The sequence below is a fragment of the Siphateles boraxobius genome, unplaced genomic scaffold (genome assembly GCF_051911475.1).
Source record: "Siphateles boraxobius isolate OS27281-9 unplaced genomic scaffold, OSU_SipBor_1 31, whole genome shotgun sequence".
NCBI classification, from domain to species: domain Eukaryota; kingdom Metazoa; phylum Chordata; class Actinopteri; order Cypriniformes; family Leuciscidae; genus Siphateles; species Siphateles boraxobius.
Window position 1 is genome coordinate 6,620,494 of NW_027508931.1, and position 26,753 is coordinate 6,647,246.

The 26,753-nt window shown below is 38.6% G+C and overlaps 1 protein-coding gene across 7 annotated transcripts in view; it reads left to right on the plus strand.

Moving 5' to 3' along the window:
• srgap1a (SLIT-ROBO Rho GTPase activating protein 1a) overlaps positions 1 to 26,753 on the plus strand; it is a 115,086-nt gene that overhangs the window by 57,668 nt on the left and 30,665 nt on the right. For 4 of the 7 annotated variants that reach the window (XM_077193559.1, XM_077193555.1, XM_077193560.1 and 1 more), the window contains exons 5-12: positions 2,382 to 2,564; positions 3,587 to 3,715; positions 6,916 to 7,137; positions 9,134 to 9,235; positions 21,555 to 21,752; positions 22,446 to 22,530; positions 23,489 to 23,516; positions 24,899 to 25,001. In XM_077193559.1, coding sequence (XP_077049674.1) covers positions 2,382 to 2,564; positions 3,587 to 3,715; positions 6,916 to 7,137; positions 9,134 to 9,235; positions 21,555 to 21,752; positions 22,446 to 22,530; positions 23,489 to 23,516; positions 24,899 to 25,001 — 1,050 coding nt within the window. Of the gene's footprint in view, positions 1 to 2,381; positions 2,565 to 3,586; positions 3,716 to 6,915; positions 7,138 to 9,133; positions 9,236 to 21,554; positions 21,753 to 22,445; positions 22,531 to 23,488; positions 23,517 to 24,898; positions 25,002 to 26,207; positions 26,242 to 26,753 lie in introns of all 7 variants that reach the window. The other 3 variants (XM_077193561.1, XM_077193557.1, XM_077193558.1) reach the window with 1 other exon arrangement.

Genomic DNA, 26,753 nt, shown 5'->3' on the forward strand with positions numbered 1-26,753 from the left:
ATATCACTGAGTGACTATCAACAAATGTCACAAAGCAAAACGTTATGACCTACAATTGGTTTCCATTTCTAACTTGTTGCGTGACTAGCTCCACCCATGGTAAAATGCCATTGGCCTATAATCTTGTTCCTCAGTGCTGATTTTAAATCATCAGATATGTTCAGATTGGCTGATTTGGTCAGCATTTCAGTTTCTATTCTACATTGCAGTGAAGTACATGGGATATTTTCAAAACCATGGAAAGTTCAACAGAAAAGCATTTGAGATAGCAATGTCAAAGTCTTTACTCCCACTTTTGATCAATTTAATACATCTTTGCTGAATATAACTAAAATTTTCACCAACAAAACACTGAACCCAACATTTTATAACAAAATTGCCCAAAATTATTACTTTCAAAATTACTAAATGGGTTTCAATTAGAAATGATGGTTTTAAACCTCAGCCAAGATTCTTTTATTTATAAGCTGTCATATTTATTCATTTTCTGTACGTTTGTTCTGGTAATTACACCACACGCCATTGCTTCCTTTTGATCACTGTAGAAGTGTATCATCCCTTTTGACCTGAATTAGCCTACGGGAGGGAAACACTCTTGTGGGATCGTTGCATGAGAAACCCTCCATGCAGCCACAGTTAGTAAAATAACAGGTCTGGTGTGACTCTAAAATTGCTCCTTCTAAAACCAGCAGAGATGTAAACAGAGTTCCAGACCAGTAAGTGGAGAGCGGGGCCCATGGTTTGGTCTGCCATTCTAGCCATGTGTCTAATTATACTGCCGTGGACAGCAGTGCACTGTGCTGCTCCGACTGTACATATTTATGAACAATATTTAGCTTGGTCCACGTTTTATAGTCAAGCTCTCTTTTGAGGCCCTTTGAGGCTTTACTGTACCATGAATTATAATGCTGCGTGACTGCCACCGTGATTATGGCCTGGACTGACTCTGTTCAGGGGTCTAATCGTGAATGGGTCCTTGTAATCAGCTTGGTGCTCAGTCACCTTTGATTGAGGAGAAGGCAAGCTGATGAGCGGAGCTTAGCGCTTTAGCGTTAGCACTAGGCTTTGGAAAAGGCTTACAGAGCACAAGGCACAAAAACATTACAATCAGACTTAGAAACTTGCCACCTAAATAAGCTTTAGCATGTATTGCTTCACAGGGTGCACTCTTGCGGTGTTGGCATGTCCACTTATTATACGTGTTTTTGTGTTTGTTGTTTAAGCTTGGCTCATAAAGCGATCAAGTTATTAAAGTGAGCTGTTGCATGTGGCGATATTTTGGTCTCATTTTTAGCATAAAGCATTTAGGTTGATTTCGGTTTATTAAGTGGATTTGTGCTTATTTGCGTTTTTCTAGCAAGATCTGGCAACACGAATGCATTAGGGGTAAAATCTCTGCGTGGCAGGGGCAGCTGCCACTCGACCAGTCACTCAACCCGTCACCGTTATATGTGCCTGCCACTCGACCCGTCACAGATATATGCGCCTGCCACTCGACCCGTCACTGTTATATGCGCCTGCCACTCGAATCGGTCTCGTATTCTGTCCAAACATACCAAACATCTACGTCAGATGACATTATAAATGTGCAAAAACGGTTTCCATTGCAGTTTTGCGAAATATTTCTTTTTCGAATTGCCTGAAAAACCACCTCATGCGAGCGTAAAAACATTTTTGCGATAAATGGGAGTTTTTGCAAAATTGACCTGTTTCCATTGGCCGTATTTTCCATTCGCATTTTCAATTTGCGCAATTTGAACTTTTACACCGTTTACTTTTTTAGAAACTGACATCTTTGTATAAATTTATAGCAAAGGAGAGTCTGGAATATCAGCTGCATACAGTGTTCAGTCATGCCATGCCGATGCTACATCAATTACAACGTGAAAAGCTTTTAGTGTCGATTAAGCACTCACTCATTGTGAAGAGTTTGACATTGTGGGCATAATTAGTTTGTTAGTACAGGCTCATAAGCTCTGAGTCGCATCCTAATGCTTGTTATAAAATTCATCTGAATATGACTAATAGCCACCTAAACAAAACAATGACTCAGGCCATCTGAAGCAACATTTCCATTATGTCTCTCATTCACTTCCCGGTGATTGGATTTATTCACGGGAGTTTAGTCAATAATATGCGTTTCATCTGAAAAGGCTCCGGGTTTGAAGAAAGAAGTTGAGTAAGGTAAAAAAAGAAGCTTTTTTTAGCTTTAAAATAAATACAAAGGAATATAAAATGCTGTTTCTTTGAAGGACAACAGAATGGATTTGTGTTAAGTATGAAGATGAATTTGTTTTGGCTCAGATTGAGCAGCTGCTGCTCCTCTCTAGAGCTCAGCTGGCTGTTGTTGAAATTTTGACCTTTGACCTCTGATACCGCAGGTGATGAAAACCTACCATATGTATCACACGGAGAGCATGAGTGCTGAGAGTAAACTGAAAGAGGCAGAGAAGCAGGAGGAAAAGCAGATTGGACGTGTTGTAGATCCTGTCTTTCACATTCGACTAGAAGAAAGACACCAGAGACGGAGCTCTGTGAAGAAGATTGAGAAGATGAAGGAGAAGGTACTTAAGAAATGGTCTTGAGTAGTTCATAACCAGGACCATGATTAACCATCCAATGAAACCTGTAAATGGTAAAACTTGTCAAGAATTGTCTGCATCATATTTCACAGAAATAGAAAACAATATTTTAAGTAGACCTATTATTTTATTATTGAAATAAAAAGCTATATTAAAGCTATAAAATATAGCTTTATATATAAAATAAAGCTATAAGCTAAATGTATATAAAAAGGTATATTTTGTAAAATACAGTTCTATGTATCATAGTGAAATTTGTACTGCATTTAATTTTGTTAAATAAATAAGTGGGAAATATGACCCATATTTAATTTAATTTTGCTAATATTATTAGTATGTATAATGCACTTTCTCATACACAGAAGAATAAACACAACAGAAATACAATTAAAAAAAAACAAGCAAAATAAAATATATTTATTATTGAAGTTTTAATGCATCAGTCATGTTTTTGATAGAAGCCATGCCTTTTTACAGGAATAGCAACATTTTATTCTCTTATTATATCTGTTTTCGGTTAAAGCCTGTGACAAATGATTTAACAGCTGTGGGATTGTTTTTTCCATTGATGCTTCATGGAACGAGACATTGTGGGAAGGTTAAAATATGGAAGTTAGCATGAGTCACTGTCTGTTGGTCAGTCAGTTGAGTTAGATGACTAAGTGGGTCTGAATGTTAGCAGTATCCTTACTGATACAGGAAATGAGCAATACTTTATACTTTACAATACTTTAAATGACATCCTTTGCTTTAAGATTGTTTGTAGCCACGTAGATGTTCCCTGTTATTCCACATATGTCTGTATAATCTGTATAATGATTTTTTGCAGTCTAGACGCTTATATGCCTGTGTTATTTTTGGAAGAATTTGTTGTCTGTTATTTGACAAGAAATCTTCAAGGAACAAACTGCATGCAGATAAAAGCTCACTTGCATGTTTTTATTATTCAACCTGTTTTCTCAAATTCTGTCTGTTTCGTTTCTACACTCTGTCTCTCTCATCAGAGGCAAGCCAAGTACTCTGAGAACAAGCTGAAGTCGATCAAAGCTCGGAACGAATACCTGCTGACGCTCGAAGCCACTAATGCTTCAATCTTCAAGTATTACATTCACGACTTGTCTGATTTAATAGACGTAAGTACCGGGGAAAGAAAAGGAGGTGTGGGGATTCTTTCACAGATGAAGAAAGTTTGTGTGACAAGTAGGACAGTTATAAATAGAGTTTAAAACGGACCTCAGGTCTGCTGGGATGGCTAAATATGACAAAGACTGCTGCCGTTTCCACCGGTTTCTTAGTTGAATATGTATCTTTGTCTACTCCTGCTTTGATCTGAGGAAGTGCATAGATTCCTCAGCGAGATTTCTGTCAACGTTGCATTCAAATTTAAGCTCTTGAGACTTCAAATGCGGGCGTGTCTGACAGGAATGAGATATGAGAAAATACACTGTGGTTAAATTGCATTCATTTTCATATCTCCAAACAACCACACAAACCTGTTATTTGAAGATGTTGTATGAAGGCCTGATTGTCAAATACATGTTTGAAAAAGAATGAGGAGTTTAACACAATGTCCGTGTAAATTGAGGCACATAAGTGCTCAGTGTGAGATCCAAAACAATCCTTGTGGAGCAAGGGTGTCCAATCCTGCTCCTGGAGGGCCACTGTCCTGCAGTTTAGCTCCAACCCCAATTAAACTCACCCAAACATCTAATCAAGGACTTACATGCTGAAACTTCCGGACGGATGTGTTGAGGCAAGTTTGAGCTAAACTCTGCAGGACAGTGGCCCTCCAGGAGCAGGTTTGGACACCCATACTGTATATAAGCAAAGAAAATAATTGTGGTTTAAACGTGTGGGTTTGAGAAACAAAAGGTCTTTTTTTCCCAAAAGTTTGAGAGCAAGTTAAAACGCTTTTATTTTGCATATTTATTTCTAGTTGAATACAAAATTCTTTATTCCATACGATTGGAACATTTACATGAATTTTAGAAGTTCATGATATACGGTTGGTCCATCTAAACCTAACACCTGATGATTATTTTCTCCAGCATGACTTCGGATGATCCAAAGAGCTTCGATAGAAGCAAGAACATCTGACATTCTTTACAAAGGAGTTCATATCAATGTCACTTGTTTGCTTATTTGATTAGTGACCTAGAAATAGTTGAGAATATTGAATATTTCTTATTCAATTCACATAATTACTTTGTTTAAATCTTTCTAATTCCATTTCCTGGTGGAATTTTTTTATTTTATTTGGAGTTTTGTACCCTCTTGTGTATATGTTAGAGGTGGCTGTTGTCCTACTTTTATATTAAGGTACTGTAGTAGTTGCCTCAGCCTCTTAATATGGCAAAACAATTTTATCATAAATTGAGAAGGGGCGGCACCTGGCCCTATAACACACTTTTCTGTGAGTCTTTTTTAGGTCAACTACTGTTATAATTAACGTTTTCACACTTCACCCTCTAAGCACTGTCCCTTTACTATTTTTTAGCCGCGACCTGAATCATTGTCAAATCCAGTCAGCATCATTTATTTATAAACTGAGCATCCAGCAATATAATGTTCATCTACGAAACAAAAAACTCTCTGCAGGGGGCTGGCAAGAGACAGAGTGTTTGGGTGATACTGTATCCATGCGCAGTCAGTTTTTCAAACATTTCTTTAAAGGATAAAGAACTTGACCTTGTCTTGTATTTAAGACATCTTTGCCCCTGCATAATGATATCGAACATGGTCTTTCCATTATGGGTCCTATTGATATACTAAACCAGTCACAATGCAAAAACTTTTATTTTATAAACTTTTATGTTTTATTTCATTTTAATAAAATAATATATATTTTTAAAATCAATAAAATTGTAATACTTTTATTTTTATTAATTTAATAGGTTCATAAAAATAGCTGTGTCATCATGTGGCACTCAAGTTAAGCTCTGGCTCATGAACCTGCACCATTTCAATGAAAAAGGGGCATCAAAATTCTTAAAACAATCAGCAGGCCGACAAGCAGAGCTGGCCATCATGATAATAAAATAAAATGAACTCTGAAGGTGATTTTTTTTTTTTGATGGCAGATCTTTCAGGAACACACACACTCAGAACTTAAATAACCTCCCCAAGGATGGCCCAGTTCTCCCCCATATTTTATTATCCAGGACATCACAGTTTCCCATGACTCCCGTATCAGTCAAAATCAAATTATGGAAATTCCTGCCAGAAAACAAGCAGGCTACTGGGCTTGTTTGCAACTCTCCTCAGAGTCCAAGGCCTTATAAAGACAGCACACAAGACCACCAGAGCACAGTCAGTATGTATTAGGTCATCTCAGAACGGTCAGACACAGGGACACCGATATTCCCAAAGCCACAGTTACTGATAGACCAGTGCGTCATGTTGGGCCCTTGTTAATGTGTTTGGAATCTCAGAAATTAGCTTTGAGTCAGACCTGACATTTGCCTAACAAGGCCTAGTGCTTTCATTTTGGCTGGTGATCCAAGAGGTTGTAGGTTTGAGGCAATTCAAGAGATGTCACTTGCAGTTCACAGGGACGGTCATTCAAAATTTTATTACGCTTTACAGTAAAAAGTGTCAGCTAAAGGATTGCTTACGCAGCTTTCAAATCATGTTTCACATTTGAAAAATCATGACTGAAATCATGATATGTTTTGTGTACTGTTGATGACAAATTGGGATACAAGTTGCCAGAAAATGCTACTTATTTACCAAATTTATGATTTTATTGGTTTGCAAGGCTAAAATTCATTACCCATCACTATCAGTGGCAGCATGAAAATGATTACATAAAAGATAAACATAAACTACACAAATAATGCCTATAATTGTTTTTGCAAATATCTTTCTCACTTTTTCAGGAAGTAAGAAACATTGTCCATTTAATCATTTGAATGAGGGACATCTTTACAATGTTATTTTAATATCATCTATATACTACCGGTATTTTTTAGTTAGGTTTTATATTTATATTTTCCAATTACATTTTAATTAGTTTCAGTCATTTTGTTGTGTGATTTGTCATTTTTCTTTTCTTTTTTTTAATAAATGAGTCTGACTTTATAGTTTTTCTTAATTTTTATTTCATATTTAATTTGTTACTTTATTACTTTTGAATTTGAAAATTTTGCCTTGACAAATAACTGAGATAAAAGCTTAAGTTTATTTATTTCAATTAACATTTATTTTATTACAAGTAACGGAAATGGTTTTCATGGTTTTAGTTTAGTTTTAGTTAACGATAACAACCCTACGTCTTTAATAGGTAACAATTATCTCCTCTCTTTCTTCCTGATCTCTTTTTTGAAATATCCAGTGTTGTGACCTGGGATATCATGCCTCTCTGAACCGAGCTTTGCGGACCTACCTCTCGGCTGAATATAACCTGGAGACGTCTCGTCACGAGGGCCTGGACATCATTGAGAACGCAGTGGACAGTCTGGACCCCCGTAGTGACCGCCAGCGTTTCATGGAAATGTACCCTACCTCGTTCTGCCCACCCGTCAAATTTGAGTTCCTACCACATATGGGAGATGAGGTCAGATTTAAACAAATCCTTACCCACACACCCACGTACATATGTACACACACACACACAGTAGCAATCACACTGACACCCATTGTTTGTTTAAGTTACCTTTAACACCATGTAAACTGAGATGAGGTTATATGGGTTTATTTTCTTAACAGTCTGTTAGTATTAGTATTCATGCTGTAGTATTACTGCTATGTATCTTTTTTTCTACATTTTTTTTATTATATAACTTGAATGTTTGGCTTCCGTGACCATCCTCTTTCAGTTATTTTAGCTGTACAAAAACCGACCATAATGCTCCTTATATTGTAAACTAGTATTTATCATCAAATTATTTTAATATATCATCGTAATTATAAACACACTGGTTTGTAGCGCAAATAGTTTTACCCTTTAATGCACTTTATTTACCTATGATGGATAATGAATGGGAAGTCTTGCACATTTACAGAAAATGGCATACTTCCATGTTGACAAATAAGGTGGATGATAATTAATAATTATAAATAGATTATTCACAGAAAAGCAAGAATATCAACTGAATGGAAATAGCTAATGTTAGTTTTAGGGATTGAGAGAGAGGTTATAGTTTGTCAACTTCAACTTTCTTTGAAAGTTTGGATATTTTAATGTGGGACAAACCAACTTCTTCAAATCCATTGCTAATTGTTAACTATAGGATGATATTATTATAGAAGAAAAAATATTAAGGAGCACCTCCAAAATTGCCAGTTCTTTTATTTTAGAAGTACCCAGGGACATGGTAAAAATAGCACCTCTCAACCCAAAATAGTGAAATTATATCAAATTCACCCCTCTTTTCACTTTAAATGTGATATTGTGATAAAACAACAATAACATACTTACATTTAATCTTTTCTCAATATTTTAAGACACACACTACCAAGTTCAAGTACCGAGTTTTTTATATTTGAGAAATATTTTTCTTCTACTTATTATGGCTGCATTTATTTGAGCAAAAATACAGTAAATACAGTAATATTATAAAATATTTTTTAAAATTCAAATAACTCTTTTCTATTTTAATATATTTTATTCCTGTGATGGCAGAGCTGAATTTTCAGCATCATTACTCCAGACTTCAGTTTCACATGATCCTGCAGAAATCATTGTAATATGCTGATTTGATGCTCAAGAAACATTTCTTATTATCAATGTTGAAAACCGTTGTGCTATCCAGGATTTTTTGATGAATATAAAGGTAAAAAGAACAGCATTTATTTGAAATAGAAATCTTTTGTAACATTAATGTATTTACTGTCACTTTTAATTATTTGAATGAATCCTTACTGACCCCAAACTTTTGAATTCTAGTGTATATGTGATATAGATATGAATATGTACTACATGTAGTACTAATACGTACTAAAGTAGCTCTGACCCAACACCCTTCACATTCCAAATAACCTTTAAGCAGATGTTACGTTTCATTTTAACATGCAGCTCCCATCGGCAGCTCCCATCCATTAACCTAACGTTAATCTTGTCTCTGGCAGTGGTGAAGCGTATGAGATCATACAGGATACAGAATGGAGAAAAGCATCTTAATGAAATTCTGAATTATATGCGGTCAGGATTGCTTCATATCCTTCTTTTATTGAGTCTCAGCTGGCAGCGTGGTGTTTACGCAGAGCACTGAGAGCAAATCATATTGCATTTCTCACCCTCAAGCCTTTTTTAGAGAGTGTTTATTGGATTTATTCTCACTAATTGGCCATTTTGTCACTGATATCATGTCTGCGCATGGTTTATAACCTGTTGTTTTGTGGTCATGCCTGTACTCTCTCCGTCAATGAAAGCAACGGGGGTTTTGCTTCATAAAAATGTTATAATGCTTGTGCCAGGTGTTGGTTATTTGTTTGAATGTGAGATTCCTCCTTTAGGGAGCTATGTTCTATAAGAGCAGGTTCTTGATGTTGTCAAGATGGCAGTTATCATCTTGATTTCTTGTGATTGGAAGTCTTCGTTTTGTTTTCAGGTGTGTCAGATCACGGCCCAGCCTCCTGTGCAGGCAGAACTCCTCCTGAGGTTCCAGCAGCTGCAGTCCCGCCTGGCCACCCTAAAGATAGAGAACGAAGAGGTAAGGTCACCAAAGTGCTGGCAGAAATTGAAAATCGTTGACAATTACATTTGCAACCGGTTTTAACCGAGTCCCTCTTATCTTTATAGGGCTCCATGATTTCTCCCTCTTATCTATATAGGGCCCTATGATTTCTGCAGTGCAGAAAACACAGACTGAATCATGGAATTCAGTCATAAAAATGGAATTTACAGTATAATGAGAAAACTATCCTCATATCATGTACACCCAGAAACTCTAAGGTCGTCATGGCAGCCCAGGAATTGTGACAGAAATATATTATTGTACAGTAGAATGTACTTCTCAAATAAAATAATAATAATAAAATAATTTAATTATTATTAAAAGCTTTAATTTTTTAGCAATATTGCAACATTTTTCTTCCATGTTTTAATTTTAACAGTAAACCTCTGTTGTGCAACAATTTGCCTGCCAAAAAAAAAGGAATTATTAATTTTTCATTTCATTACATTTTAAAAGATAATAAAAATTATTTTGTGCCTTAATTTGATTACAAATATTTTAAAATTCATAGGGCCCTACCTATGCTGTCATTTTTTGTGTGCTTCAGTGCTTAAAGGTGAAGTATTAAGTTTGTGCGACTTACCTTGTGGAATTACAAAAATATAGATTATTTTGCGTGTCACACGTCCCCCTCCCCCAATTCAGACATCACAGCTCTTACGGGTGCTTGTGAAGACATGTCTCAACAGTTAAAAGTAGGCTACTTTCCAAAAAAGTACATGTTAGGAATGCTTTTAGCTGTGTTGCAATGCGTCATGAGTTTGCAATTGAGTAGGCGAACACTGTCTAGACCAAACGCAAGCTTCTTGCTTATAATAAGCCCATCCAGTGTATCTGCATGGGGCACATTTTTTTGACTTGATGCCACAACTATTTGAGTAGCATTATAAAGTTAGCTGGTACATTTCTCTTTCTGAACTGGTGCATGATGATGTTGTATGGTATTGCATCCATTGTAGCAATGCATTACAACACCCCGTTCTCTTTGACGTGTTCATTAACTGTTTAATCTTTGAAGGTCGAAATGCAGCGAATATCGGCTTGCATTTTTGTAACCAAAGCTGAATTTCTATTCCCATGCAACGCACCAGTCATGATCCCACACCAGCTAAACACCCTCTGCCCGTGAATGGCATACTAATAGTAGTCAGTGAACAATAAACTGGATTAAGAGAATGTATTTAAACAAAATACTTCATACTTCAAAAACATTCTTCACCTATAAGACTTTCCCAGAAATTAGCGTGCAGTTCACTTTGGGTTATAAAGCATCTGCTAAATAACAATTGCATCAGATGATCACCATGGTCTTAAATGGTTTTGTTCATTTAAACTGCATAATTGAATTTGAAAATCTTGTTTAATAAGTTAGCCAAGTCCAGGAGCACACAACCCTTATCGTCCTGTTGCATTTGAGCGAGACAGCTTTGCAGTGTGTTTGCTTAATTGAGTTGGCAGAAGCTGATCGTAAAAGAGGCTTTGGGAGGACTTACAAGAAAGTTTTTTTCCCCTCCCTGCAGACTTTTCACTGTCCTCCAGATAACCTGCGTGACGCACAGAGAAGCTTCTCTCAGTGACACCATCTTCCTTTTCTTCCTTCAGACTGTGTCTGTCTTTTTCACATTTTATCTCTCTTCCAAGGCTGCAACATTTTAATCAGTTTTTAAGTTAAATGCTCGGGCTGCTGCCGGATAAAATAAAAAACCCCACTCGGTTAGGAAGATGGAGGAGTCTTGCTTTGTTTCTTGCCTTTATCATGTCCATCTTAGATAAATGACTGTCTTACATCTGTCCTCTTCTTCTCTTATCTCATTTCTGTTATTTCTCTACCATGAATCCATTTCTCAGTTTTGACAGACAAAATCGTAATTTAGCACGGAGTATGTACATGTGATAAAGATTATGTATAATGTTGTTCCTGCACAAATTTGACATAACTTGTTATGTAGGTTAGGTCGATCTATCTGCAATATTCAACACAGCTTTGGAATTGGTCAGTTCTGTATGAATATTGTTGCTCCAGGCAGTTACTACAGTCCTTTGTGGACTTTCCCCACAAAGAGCTGATAAATCATCTGCTGTGAAGAGTGAAGAACGATTGCTCAGGCCACTGTCAGTGTTGTAATGGAAGCTAAACGGTCATGGAAAAATGGCCAGCTAACTGAAATGCTGCAGGTTGTAGTATAAATATCAGTCTCTGTATAAAATGAAAGACTCATGAAACATTTCAAAGAAGGAAAATCCAAATTTTTGCATCTTATTGTCAGGGTTATGTTAAGTTCAGTTTAGTTTCATTGTGTTTTGGATTTGTTTTGCATGTGTTCCTGGTCATTTAGTTTCCATAGTTACTCATTAGTTTTTCACCTTTTCTCAGTTCACTTTCGAGATCGGTAACTCAATATTGCGTAGCTGCTGCGGGAACTCCTCACTTCTCCACTTTTGTTGAAATCTTATGGGCTAATGTCATCTTGGAACGTCATCTTGGATCTCTCCCTGAAAAAAACAAAACAAAACCCGGCTCTGCTCCATGCCCTTGCTTCAACTAAGCACATTGGAGACTTACACGTGTTCTCATGGACGGTGATGTTATCTGTTTCGGACCGGAGACTGCAGTGTTACTCTCCGGCCGAGACGGGGCTACGTGCCTAAATCACAGGATGTTTCTCTGCCCGCTTATCTACAGATTTTACTACTGTGATGTACCATCTGTTGCGTCACAAGTGCCTTCGGTGAGTTAAATCCCTTATGTATCCTCATGTATTGCGAACTGTTCTAGTTGTATGCAGTGGTTACCGCTATATGCTGTTGACTCTGTGTATATGGCTACTAGTGTTTTAATACAGTTGTTACCGCTAACGCCGTTGACACTGTGTTTACTTTCGTGCTTGAGTGCTTATTTTGTTGTGCCTGCCCTGGATCAGTGCAGCCTTCGCTTTTATTGCGTTTGTATATGCAATTTTGATAGGGTCGGGGATGATGTCTCATTGGTCTAGTTCCACCTATCAGATGCGAGCACTCCTAGCAGCGTGACTATTTGCTGACTGTCTGTCTCTTCCGTGGCTGGTGTAGCTTGGCCCCGTTTTGACCGGGCTTATCTTCACTACTCTCACGGCAGGATTTAATACAGTTCCAACAGCGTAGCTATGCAATGTTGAGTTACCGCTCTTGAAAGGGAACGTCTGAGGTTCCCTGAGAGGCGGGAACAAGACATCCTGACGCAATTGTCGCGCCCAAGCATTTTATACTGCCTGCAAGCCTGTCAGTATTTGCATACTTCGCGACAATTGGCCAGTTGTTCCAAGCTGGCGTTAGCCCATAAGATTTCAACAAAAGTGGAGAAGGGAGGAGTTCCCGCAGCGTAGCTACGCAATGTCTCGTTCCCGCCTCTCAGGGAACCGAGGTTACGATAGTAACTGGACACATTCTGTTGATTACTCTGTCTGTATTGACACCCTTAGTTTCCTCTGCAGGGCTGGGTTTTTTGAAGGAAACCTGATTATAATATCAGTGATAAAAAAGGAAGCAATGAAACGAAAGAATGATTCTAATTTTATTACATTTATTGTAAACCTCAAATGATAATGGATAGTGAATTTCTGGTAACAGGGTCGTGCTGTTGAGTCTCGCTTCCTGTTTCTTTGTGAGAGTCTTTTGTGGAGAAATCAATACAAATGAGCGTAAAAGCAAACATAAAGAAACTCACAGCAGAAACATACTGTTGTAATGTTTAGTTTTTTTATTTATAACATATTATATACAAACCAAAAATTATTCAGACTCCAGATGTCATTTTTTATATTTTTTTACTAGTGGGTGCAGAACAATATAGTTAATTTATGATTAGAATAGCAAAATAAAGTAAACTGTGACACATTATACCCAAAAATTATTCATACAGTGGGCTACCAGATAAATTTATAAACATTTTGGGACCAAAATTTATTCAGACACTTTGAGGTTTAACTATAGTTAAGTAACACAACACGACCAAGGGAACTGTTTTGCATAATATTTTCATGATTACAAATGTTACATTGATTTTATAGTTCAATGAACAAGTAGTTACTTACATTTAGACACAATGTTGACTATTCTTGTTCTATTTTACCAACGAAAATAGTTCCAAACAAAGATCACAGCAGAACTATTGTGCGTTCAAAGCAACACTCAGCTGTGTTATTTTACTGAATAATTTAGCATTTTGAACGAATCGGTTGAGTGCATTCCTCAGTGACTTTGTATTTTCAAAAAGCTATTTAAAATATTAATCTCATAACTATTTATTGCAGTTGTAATTTTGCGGTGTAAATTATTTAATTGGTAACTCGCCTATTGTGTAATGTTATAATTGAATTTATTAATCAAATGTAAGAATTTGACATGAAAGATGACGCATACATTTAATAAGGTTAAAAATAAACTGGTAAAAGGTAAATAACGCCTTGGGGTAAATATCACAAATATGCAGATTTAAGTATGCAAAAGCTGAGATAAATTACGTTTACATTACATAATTTACATTACAACTTGCGCTAAATGACAAGTGTTGGACTCACCAGGCTGAAAGGAAGCGGAAGCACAGACCAGGATGTGAGGTCAGGGAACTTCCTGGTTTCTCCAGATGGCTTAAAGCATCTTTTTGACATCAGACACAAGGTCTGTGAGGAACCTCACAGGATACTGGATACAGTGTTATGTTTTTGTGCAGCTGTTTCCTAGAACCTTCACTGCATTAGAAGATATAATGACCTGATGAATCTTTGCATTATAGTGGAACTGTTGTAAACCACTCAGCTTTGCCTCATCCTCAAACACACATTCATTGGACACAAAGGAAGAATATATCTGTCAGTTAGAGCTTCCTGCTTCATCCCTTTGTTTTTATTCAGCAATTATCCAGCTGTCAACTCTTTTTTCTTTTCTTTTTTTTCTTCTCAAGCTCATAATTGAATAATGTTAATGGTGTTTGCTGTAGAGATTAGGGTGAGCTTGGAGTTCTCAGATGAGAATTGACAGTGTTGTCTCTTGACTTTTTGTCCCACTATCCTTATCTTTTTCTACCGCCTTCTTTCCTTCTCCAATGGATATTCTGTTCACATCAAACACTAAAACCCCACTAAGGCACCACACAGTTCTCCGTAGGAAGTGTCTATTTGTTTTGCTGGAGATAAATCTCTGGGAGGCACATCAAACGCTGGGAGATCTCTGCTGTTCTCCTGCTGCTGCGTGAAGCACTGATCGTGTTATTGCGGCCCTCTTGCTGCCTTTGTACTGATTATCGGGCCCTTCTCTTAGTGCTAATGCTGATTACCCGAGTGCTACAGATTTGCCAAAATATCATCTTTGTTCAGTGCCATCTTATCACCCCGAGTAGGTTGTTCGCCAAACTTACCGATCACATGGTCAGAAACACTAGTGATAACGGATCAGCAAATTGGCATTTCCAAACAATGTTTTTGTAACACTTATAATACATAATGACACATTGCTTTTGAAGATGCCTATATTTAATTACATGTATGTATATCAGATTCAAGCACATTCCAATGTAAATGTATTTGCAAAGATATCAATTAATCAAAATCGTGAGATGTGACCTACTGTAGGTAGTATGCATACTCTGACAGGTTAGCGGTATACAAGCGATTAGGTTCGAATTAAAAATAAAATAAAATAACAATAATCCAAAATAACATGTAATTTCTAACTATTGAATATACAACATTTAATGATCTATTATGCATCTTATAATGTAAAAATAATACTGACTTTTCTAATAGTGCATTTGAAAAGTAACATTTTGTTAGTGAAACCTGATTTTTTTTTTTTTTTTACACATGCTTCCACTGAGGGATTGACAAGCTTTCGGCCTCTTTTCCCCATTGTTCATCTTCCCTATACTACTTTCTGACATTTTTTATATTTAATCTCTTTTTTTAATATTTGTATTATTTCGTAAGCAATTCACACTACATATTATTTCAAACAAAAGAGTTTTTTTAATCAACTTAAGTATAGTTTATCTTTAGCATTCATGTCTTTAACCACCTTAGGTTTAAAAAAAGCTGAAGGGCCCGGGCTTTTCAAGCAGTATTCAAGTCAGCATGAAACTAAAGTTGTGATGGTCTTTTCTTCCCTGTTGTGACATATATTCAAGTCATGGTGACTTTAAAGATACTTCTTTTAAAAAAATCCCTCTTATTTTCTGTCATTTCATTTTGACTGCTTTCATGTCCTTGAAGCTAAGCTCTTCCCTTCCCCCTTCACTCAATTTACCTCTGTAACCTGTCTGCTTTTAAGGCAGAACTGAGGTTCACTTTCCCAGTAAACAAAAGTAAGACAGGTGTGGCATATCATCCATAAAGGCTCCCAACAAAACAAAACCACTGACAGATTAATGGCATAGAACTGATGATTCTCAAGTTCCTGATTCAGGCCGATGAATCACAAGTTGAACAGTAACCTGGATCTAGGTGTGACTGTTGTTTTCTGTTGACTTGTATATCATACTCCATTGATTTGAGGAATGATTCAGACTGAATGGGACAATGAGATATGAGCTCACTGTGTGATGAAACTACCATGGTTTTATGTCGCATGAGACCATCTGGAGGTGATATTCACTATGGTTGTATGACATTCAGAGTTGCAAATTTATCTTGTGTGCGAAATTGGAATACCACATAAAATATTTGCAAATAAAGCACCGTTTCCATCCCATGTTCAATCGAACAAAATCATCACTTCCTGGGAAATAAAAATGGAAGTGGCTGCAATTGGGGAAGCCACTGTGGCTCTTTTTTCGTACATTGCAGAAAAAACGCAATAAATTCTGTTGTTATCTTGCATTCGGAGGCGGTTATCTTGCATTTTGATGACAGTTTTTGGCTCAAGCATTGCAGTATGGCCAAACTAACATTTGTGATGTGCAATAAAATTGCTCTGCCGGTTAGTCCAACTATCCAATCACATCTTCTTTTGAGGCACATTGAGGGATTTATTTGGTAAATGTGTTTTCATTTTAGTTTATGTCCATGTCATCTTATTGAATGTTAAAAAGAAAAAAATATCCGCTTCACTTGAGCACATGTTTTTTTTTTAATGTGGATTTTTAGAATTTATGCTCATCTTGGTGTTTCCATCCAGCGTTTTATTTTTTTGTGCGGTATCCCAAAATCTGCATAAAAATAGGCAGATGGAAATATAGCTATTGTCTATTTGTGTATGCATGTTTTATAGTATTGTGCAAGAAGATTAAAGTGTGTGGGCAAACAAAAAAGGCTATGCTTTCTTTCCATACTCTTGTGTATGTGAGAGAAAGAGAGCATGTCAGTGTGAGACAAATTTGTTCTTCCATACTGTGCAGATTCTTTCAGCAGGTGAACAAATGCTTCCACTGAGCGATTGCACCCGCTTTCAACATCTTTTCCTCATCTTTTTTTTAAACATCTCATTGGAATCTACCTTTCACTATTTTATGTGGTTATATTATTGTGTTTTTTAGGTCTGATAATTGATTAAATATTGTAATTGGGTTAATTTACATGATATATTTACATGATTAATTTACTGATTAAATAAGCAAATTAATCTCAGCTAATTATATATATCAGTATTTTCTAAGAAATACCCCTGAAGGATAATAAAGCATTGAAGCATTACTGATCTATACAAGTGGTGCTTTCATAACTGCACCTCTCAAACAGCTCGCGAGTACCAAATTTACTTCTTTTTTGTGGTTTACTGTGCTTAAACGGTCAAATACATAAAAAATTATGTCAAAATGCCTGTCTTGCCGAGTATTCGGGTAAATAGAGTCAGTTTTGGAGCGTAATATTTGAGAGAAAACGCATATTGTGTAACTATATTGGATCCGTGTGTTAGCTCTTAAAGTTACAGCAGCCCAATAAACCTGCTGCTGTCTTATCATGTTAACCAAAGAATAAAAGACAATCACTCACTGCTCTTGATTGAATAACTTTTGTAACTTTAATTGTAAGCCTTAATCTGGATTTAATTTTTACAATGAAAACTATCTTCTCGGTTACATATGGTAGCCCTCGTTCCCTGAGGCAGGGAACGGAGACATAGGTCATACTGACCAATAGGAATCTCGCCAGAGAGGCCAATTTACTTAGAGTGAAACTACAACAAGCCAATACACATTGGCTTGCAATCATTTGCGGGTATATAACAAGCAGCTGCTGCGATTGCACTTCAGCTTTTTGCTGAGGAGCCAACCTGATAAGCTGGCCGCCCCGGTGGGTGGCAGCAGATGTGGCGATAGGACCTACATCTCCGTTTCCTCCCTCAGGGAACGAGGGTTACCATATGTAACTGAGACTTTCCCTATCGGACAGTCACTATGACGTAGGTCATACTGACCAATAGGAATCCCGGTTTCACTTTATTTTGATGGTCCCTTTAACAAATTCTGTTGTCTATAAGTAACATTGCACCTTCATGTCTACTATCTCTCATTAGAGTATTAGTAGAGTATTAGTAGACTGGTAGGGTTAGGGATAGAATAAGTTGACATGTAGTTGCAAAGTTACTTATAGTCAGTATAATGTCTGTTGGAGGACAATCACAATAAAGAGTTTGCAGATGTGAAGCAGATAGTCCACTAATACTCTAATGAGAGTTAGTTTACATCTAGTTGCAAAGTTACTTATAGTTAACAATGTTCAAAAGAGACCATCAAAATAAAGTGTTACCGGAATCCCTACCAAAGCACCACAGCCGCTGAACCCCATCCAGCGCCCCGTGCAAGCCTTTACACCTTCTTGCCTGGAAGGACGATAGGAGGAGGCTTACACAGAGTGTATCTGTCACTGTTGTTCCGTGATAACCCATACGGCTGACTTAGCCCAAGGGAAAGACACAATCTTCCATCTTAGGAGCAGCCATGGAGAATATACACATATGGGATCCCCGTAGGATCACCCATATAGAACCCAGCCCAGATCCGTCTCTCAAGGATTCAGCGGATAAAGGCCTGGCACCGGACGCTCATCCGTGTCCTGGACGAGGGTGTTGGAGGACTCGACAGGTTTTTCACAATGGAGCAATAAGGGTGCACAGCAGGGTGCAGCAAGACGACCCGTTTAGGGTGAGAACACAGGAGGAGACCAGCTCTACACGTAGGCTGTAATATCTAGCGAACGTGTTGGGTGTCGCCCAGCCCGCAGCTCTACAGATATGTTAGCGAGGGGCAGAGCAAAGTCAGGGCTGGGTCTGCCTCCTCCAAAGGCAGCGCTTGCAGGCTCACTACCTGGTCCCTGAGTGGAGTGGTAGTAACCTTGGGCACATAAGCCGCTTTCCGACCAAGTAGTTACAGGTACTTAGTTATAGGAACTGTCCACTTCTAAACAGTTCTAAGAACTACTCTCCCCCAAACTTGGTTTTGCTGTTTGCGTTTGTACTGGCCAAGTGGCCATAGGAACTGGTAGTTGGGATAAGGGAGTGATTCAAGCACGGCGAAGGTCTTCATGGCATCATCACTCTAGACGTAGCGCGGCCACATACAACAACAACAAACCAGCATGGAGGAGGCTGTCGGAATGTTCCTGTTCTGCCTTGCCGGGACCTTAATAACGGAGTATGAACGGCGGCGTTTAAAGACTATGCTTGAGTTCTGTACAGAGAAACACAGAAGACGAAGGCTCCAGCGTAATATGATCCTAAGTAATGATGGAAGAAGATAGAAGAGCAGCGCGCAGGAGGCAAACCAAACGACAGGTAGTTTAGCTAGCTTAAGTTTTGCTAAAACACACAGCACGCTGCAAGTTCCGTGTTGACAGTTGGCGTGACTTATAAGTTGAACCAATCAACGTAAACCTAGGGAAAGGAACCTAAAAAAGTCCTCGCTCTTGACTAGGTACTGAAAGAGTTATTGGAACTACGGTCTGAGGAACTAAAAAATCCCCAACTTAGTCCGGTCAGAACACGAGAAAAAAGGGTTTTAGGAACGTTAGGTTCTAGGAACTGCAAAAATCCCTTCGGTCGGAAAGCGGCTATAGCCAGGCCGGGTTCTTAATACCACATGGTTGTCACCCGGCCCAAACTCTTGGCACGATTCGTCAACCGAAAATGTGTGCAGGTCCCCTACCCTCTTGACAGAGGCTAGTGCAACCAGCAGCAAAGTCTTCATGGAAAGACGCTTCAAGTCTACAGATTACAAAGGCTCAAATGGAGCATCCTGAAGTGCTTGAAGCACCAGGGAAAGGTCCCAAGAGGGTATGGAGGGGGGTCGAAGAGGTTTTAATCGTCTCGGCCCCCTAAGAAACCTGACGACCAGGTCGCGCTTTCCAACTGTTTTGCCATCTATGTGGTCGTGATATGCTGAAATATCTGCAGCATGTACTATGAGGGTGGAGGTAGACAGCCTTCGCTCAAACCCTTGCTGGAAGAAGGAGAGCACAGAACCTATCGAACATCTTCGGGGGTCTTCTCGGCGAGAAGGTTCCACTTCAGGGCGTAAACACTTCTCATGGACGGCACCCGTGCTGAAGTGATGGTGTTAAGTACCTCTGGAGGTAGGTCACCTAGAACCTCCGCGTCCCATTGAGGGATCAGACATGGAGTTTCCAATGGTCTGGACGCGGGTGCCATAGGGTGCCCCGTCTCTGACTCAGAAGAGCCTTCCTCAGAGGAATGGACTGTCACAAGGAGCATGAGTTCTGGGAACCAAGTCCGGGGGGCCAATATGGAGCCACCAGAAGGACCTGCTCCTCATCCTCCCTGACTTTGCACAGTGTCTGCGCAAGTAGGCTCACTGGGGGAAATGCATTTTTGCGGAGGCCCCGGGGCCAGCGGTGTGCCAGTGCGTCCGTACCTAGTGTTCCCTCGGTCTGGGAGTACAACAGCTGGCATTGGGGGATCTCTGAGGAGGCAAACAGGTCTACCTGAACCTCCCCGAACTCTCTCCAGATCAGCTGAACCACCTGGGGGTGGAGTCGCCATTCGCCCGGAAGCACAGCTCGTGATAGCTTGTCGGCCACACGGTTGAGCACGCCGGGGACATACATGGCTCGAAGCGACCCGTCCCTGCCCTGTAGCGGCCTTGTCAAGCGGCTCAGAGCGAGATGAACTGCTAGCAACTCAAGGCAATTGATGTGCAAATGCAGTTGGCGGTCCGTCCACACCCCTGACACTGTATGCCCGTTGTACGTGGCACCCCAGCCAGTTGCAGAGGCATCTGTGAATACCACAGCATGCCTGGATACCTGTTCCAAAGGGACTCCTTCCCGCAGGAACGAGGGATCTGACCACAGCCTGAAGGTCTTGCAGCACGCCGGCGTGATTCCCACCCGGTGAGTGACGTGATGCCATGCCCATCTCAGGACTCGGCCGTGAAGACAGTGCTATAGCGGTCTCATATGAAGCAGGCCGTGCGGGGTTACCCCTCCTGCCGCTCCCATATGCCCCAGGAGCCTCTGACAGAATTTCCGTGGGACTGTTGACAATCTGACAACTACTCTTGAGTTTTGACAATTCAGAGCCACTGAATGACTAATATGTAAAAACACATACGAAAGTGTGACTCAGTGTGCAAGGATCTTTAAACCCACCTGATAAACTTAAAGCCATGATTATTTCCTTTGTCTCATTCTTTTTTATTGTTTAATTGTGCTATTGTTTGTAATTTGTTTATTTGTTCTAATGTTATCACCAACTGTTTACTTGTCTCTTTTTTAAATTGAGATAAATTATCTGGATGGCTATATGTATATATATATATATGTATATATGTATGTGTGTGTATATGTGTATATGGCAGTTTTTCCTGTGGTATCGAAATCGATATTTTTCAAGGTATCGTATAGGAGTTGGAAATGTCAGTATCGTGTCAACACTACCTCTATAGCAATTCGCTTTGCAGTCTGTCCCTCTTGGTATACACAGTTCCAGACATTTGTAATTGTATAATAATGTTGCATGTCTGACACTGGAAAGTTACAGAAATGAATCCTCAAGGCCATCAAATGAATGATGTTCCCTTGGGTCATCTTCCTCTCCCCTCGCTGTAAATTGATTTATTTGGTCTGGTGTCTTGCTCAAGGCCTGCTATTAGTCACAGAGCCCCCCCCCCCCCCCCTTTCACTTGTTCGGTGCTTAAAGTGTTTTTCTATCGCTGTTGTTGCTTCTGTTATCACTTTTGTACTTGCCAATAAATGTTACAGGAATATTCTGGAATGAAATTGAGTTGGATTGTCCCTGTAATACTGTACTCTTAGTTACTATTGTATGACTGTGGCATTCCTTCCCTACTAAAAATGTTCTCATTTTTCAGATCAAGAAGACTTCAGAGGCCACTCTCACTACCATCCAGGACATGGTGACCATCGAGGACTATGACGTGTCGGAATGTTTCCATCACAGCCGCTCCACTGAATCGGTCAAGTCCACTGTGTCAGAAACCTACCTCAGCAAGCCGAGCATCGCCAAGAGACGTGCCAACCAACAGGAGACGGAGCAGTTCTATTTTATGGTCTATTTGTGTTTAATAAAAATTTAACAATAAGTTTAAATGAAATGTTTCATAAGCACCAAAGTTTCACCTTTAAACTGCATTCGAAATTTAAGGTTTACATATTTTGGAAAGAAATCACATGCTCATCAAGACTGCGTTTATTTGGGACGTATTTTATTTAAGAAAACGTAATTGCTCTAAACTTTTGAATGTTAGTGTTTCACGATTTCCACAAAAATATTAAGCAGCTAAAACTGTTTTCAACATTGATAATACTAAGAAATGTTTATTGAGCACCAAATCTGCATATTAGAATGATTTCTGAAGGATCGTGTGACGCTAAAGACTGAAGTAATTACTGCTGAAAATTCAGGAAGAAATTATATTTTAAAATATATTAAAATAGAAACAAGTTATTTTAAATTGTGATAATATTTCACAATATTACTGTTTTTACTGTATTTTGATTAAATAAATGCAGCCTTGGTGAGCATAAGAGACTCAAAAGAAAAAAATTCTATTATTTTTAATTATATTCTTTTGGCTGGTAGTGTGTGTATACTATATATACTGTATAGTGTTTTTTTGTTTTTTTTTTGTACATTGCATTTCATTTTAATTTAATTAATTAATGTATTTAAAAAGTTAATTCTGGTTCTGTGCTTAAATGATCCTGCCTCATGCTTGTCTCAATTGTGTCTCTCTTCACAGAAGTTCCGTGAGTATCTGGAGGGCAGCAATCTCATCACTAAGCTCCAGGCAAAACATGATCTACTGAAGAGGACCCTTGGTGATGGTATTGTTTGCCTTTCTTTCCTTCTTCCTTCCTTCCAACGTAGGGTCAACACTTTAAACTGAAAGTACACAATTAATGATGAAGGTACTGTATAACTAATTTGGATCATAATCCTCATAGCCAGTAGAAACCATCAGGAAGATGCTCATGACACACCGCTGCTCATGTGGGTGATGCAACCTTATAATAACCTCATGTTAATTAATTATGATAGTATGAAGGATTATAATTCCCTCGTCATGTATAAATCTGCTCATCATGTTTTGGAGCTGGGGCACTTCAGTCTTGTGTTGTGAACACTGCAGACTGCTGTTAGGGGACCATTGAGTGAACGCTGTGTGGGTGGGATCAACAAAGCTGTCAGGAACCCTGTTTAAGATGTAGGCAGTAGTCTGCCTGCTGCATTTTGGCACTTTGATGAAATATTTTTATAGCTAAACAGGTACCTGTAGCTAAAACTTTTAACCTGCTACTGCAGTGGAAATGTAGAATTTCTCTACCAAACATAACAATGTCCTAAAGGTGCATGTGTATGGATGTCCAGACAGATGGCTGGCTGTATGTGCTTTACTGAGCATAAACAAAAGCCTCCACTGGGCCTCTGAAGAACTGTATTGTCATATTCTTTCTCTCTCTCTTTTGCTCTCCTCGCTCTCTCTCTCTCTATCTCTCTCTCTCTCTCTCTCTCTCTCTCTCTCTCTCTCTCTCTCGCTCTCGCTCTCTCTCTCTCGCTCGCTCTCTCTCTCTCTCTCTCTCTCTCGCTCGCTCTCTCTCTCTCTCTCTCTCTCTCTCTCTCTCTCTCTCTCTCTCTCTCTCTCTCTCTCTCTCTCTCTCTCTCTCTCTCTCTCTCTCTCTCTCTCTCTCTCTCTCTCTCTCTCTCTCTCTCTCTCTCTCTCTCTCTCTCTCTCTCTCTCTCTCTCTCTCTCTCTCTCTCTCTCTCTCTCTCTCTCTCTCTCAGGTTACCGGCTTGACTATGCGACTACAAGGTAAAAATTGTTCACAGTTTGTCTTGTTTGTTGTCTTCTGCAACACATTAAGGTGCTAGATATAATATTAGGTTATGTCAGACTTTCTTTCAAACATTCTATCTATCTGTCTGTCATTTATCATTTTTTCATTGGCTATCATTTTATCATTGTCAATATTTCCATCATTTTTTTTTCATTTTATCTGTCATTCTATTGGTCTGTCTGTCTGTTTATCATTCTGTCTGTTGTTATATATTTCCAGTTGTTATATCTCTCAGTTGTTCTGTTGTTCTATTTGTCATTCTATTTGTCGTGCTATCCATTGTTCTATCATTCTATCTGTAGGTCTATCTATCTGTCTTTTGTTTCATCTGTCATTCTATCTATCAGTTGTTCTGTCATTCTATGCATCTATCATTATATGCATCCTTCTATCCATCCTTCGTTCTGTCGGCCTATCTGTTGTTCTATGTATCGTTTTTCTATCTATCCTTCCATCCATCTATTGTTCTATCGACCTGTCCACAATTCTATCAATTTGTCATTCGGTCTTTAGTTGTCTATTGTTGTCAATCGTCTATTTTTCTATTTATCGATCTTTATATTACTCATTCTATCTTTCTATCTGTTGTTCTGTCTGTCTAAAAGCACTTGTGAGAAAGTAGACCTGAAAGTTAAAGAGAAAAGGGTACATACACAGATAAGATCCAAACAGTAGACCAGATGCTTGTTTGTTCTCTGCCATAATTCACCATATGTTCATGCAGCAATCTTCCCGGGGGTTTCTCCCCACAATGCTTTGCACTAATAGTGCTCTTTAGATTCAGCCTCACCCAGAAATCCTCAAGTTTGAAAGCACATAAAAAGCTCTTCTATTGATTAAAAGACAGGAATGAAGAGTGATCTGAATTGGTTGAACTTGCATGTTACCCTTTTTTATTTTCTTTCAGTGTTAAGCTGTTGTTGCACATGTCAGTTATACTGTAGATCCATTAAGGACATAGCATCAATTCTATCATAAAACAAGAACTGCATTCTGATATTGAAATGAACTCAGATTTTTAGGTAAAGGTATAACCCAATGTGATTCCACCAGCTCCCCTATCCGAGCCAAAAGATTTCGTGCTTGGACATCTCTCGCACTCCCACCTCCTGCTGTTCTCAGCAGACCTGCCATTTCCATGACCTTTGATGTGCGGTGGAAGTGCAGTTTATGAACAGGATATTGTCATGTGCAGATTACTGAGCTAGACACAATGGGAGCCTACCCCTAAATAACCTGAAATCACATGTCCACCACAAAGCTGCTCCATAAACTATGTGTGAGATATGAACTCATTAGTGGTGCGTAAGGCTTGCAGAGCATATTCAAGATTAAAAGTGTAAACATCTCTTTATAGGCCTCCCAGTCTTCCTCCTAAACCGTTTGGCACACAGAGGCCCAGGCCACGCTCTGTATTTAACGTTAAGCTGTTTAATGGCAATTTGGAGTCATTTGTTAAGGTACTTAGAGCTTTTGGGTACTGTACTACCTGCACTGAATACCGCTGCTTGAAGCCATAATGATCCACGGCTACTCGCTTCTACTTGACTGATCATTATGGCTGGGGAAGGTATTTAAACAGAGCAGAAACGGGGGTATGTGTGGGTGTGTGTACACATGAAGTGAGATGACTGAGATAAAGTGAGCTTCAGGCATCAACATTCACCCAGTTGCTTCAGGGCAGCATGAAAGCCTCTTAAAGGGATAGTTCTCCTAAAAAAAGAGAAAGAAATCCCTGTCTTGTGCTGTTCCGAACTTTATCTTCTGTGGAAGACAAAATAATATTCTGGAATGTTCTAGATTGATCATTCTGCTCTTTTTCCATGCAGTGAAAGTGAATATTAAAAATGTATGTTGTTAAAAGATGCAAATTGCATTAATAATGCTCCTTAGGCACTATATTCTAAGACTTTTGAAGTTATATGTTGTGTTCCAAATGATGCACATACACTGTATACTATACACTATGTACGCAAGTGTAATCAAATGCACTTTTTCTTTTTGGAATTTTTAGTGTAAACGCACTACTCACTGTTTGTACTACACAACAGCCTTGTTCATAAGTACATACATTGGGACTCACCTATACAATAGCTTTAAGTCATAATTCATTGAAAATATTTCTCAAAGCATTAGCGATTTAGGGATTTCATTCCTCTGCAATTTTAAACTTCTAGAATCTAAAAGCAAATCTAGAAGTTATGAAAGATGAGAACCAATGGCATTGACTTGAATATTATTTTTCACTTTTAGGGTGCATAATCTTTTTTGAGTTTGAGAGCATCTGACTCTATTCACTTTTGATGAATGGAAATCTATTTGTTTATTTTCTTGTGTTCCATGGAAAAAAGAAAGTCAAAACGTTTTGGAATGACATAAGGGAGAGTAAATGATGACAGATTTTTTAGATGCAAAATTTCAGGGTAAAAACTTGATGAGGAAAGTTATTTGATAGTAGGATTCAATGTTGCGTCAGCACATCCCCTCTTTCTCTCTGTGAGGCTGGAGCTAATGGTGTAATTGGAAGACTAATAATGATTTTGTAGGCTGTTATTGGTGGCTTGTAGTGCTGGGACCAAATAACCTGGGGATCGCCTCTTTCTGTTTTTTCTGCTCTCTCACTCTCTGGCTCTCTGTCCTGTCGTTCTGCTGTCCTTCTCTAATAGTCGTGGACGACGGAACTCACACACAAGGCACCAGGTACAGAAACAGTCGGCTTGTCCTGATAAGCTCATTGCTTCATGTCTGTCTAAGCTTCCAGTAGTTCAACTTCCAGTCACCTCTGCTTATTCTTAAGGAGCTGTGAACCGTGTACAATGGCGTCTGAATATCCGAGACCACACTGATTCTGGGATTTCTATTTAAAATGTAAAACAAGGAAACTAAGAAAAGTTATGCATTGAAATGTATATAAATATTTGTCTACGGATTTCGTTTTTTCTATTAAACTTTCAGTCAAATGGTTATGTTGATAATATAATTTGTAAGGGAAAATATTGTATTAAATTATCAATATGCATAATAGAAGCATTTTCACTGGTGGTCTCTGACGTTTGGACCCCAAAGTAAATGTCCATGTGCTTGACAAGAGTTCATCCTTCTTGGCTTCAGTGACCGTAATGCACACAATTATGATTTTATTGAGAAAATATCCCACAATTTTTAAACTTTTCACAAAAAATAATAATACAGTGTAGTTTATGTATAGCACA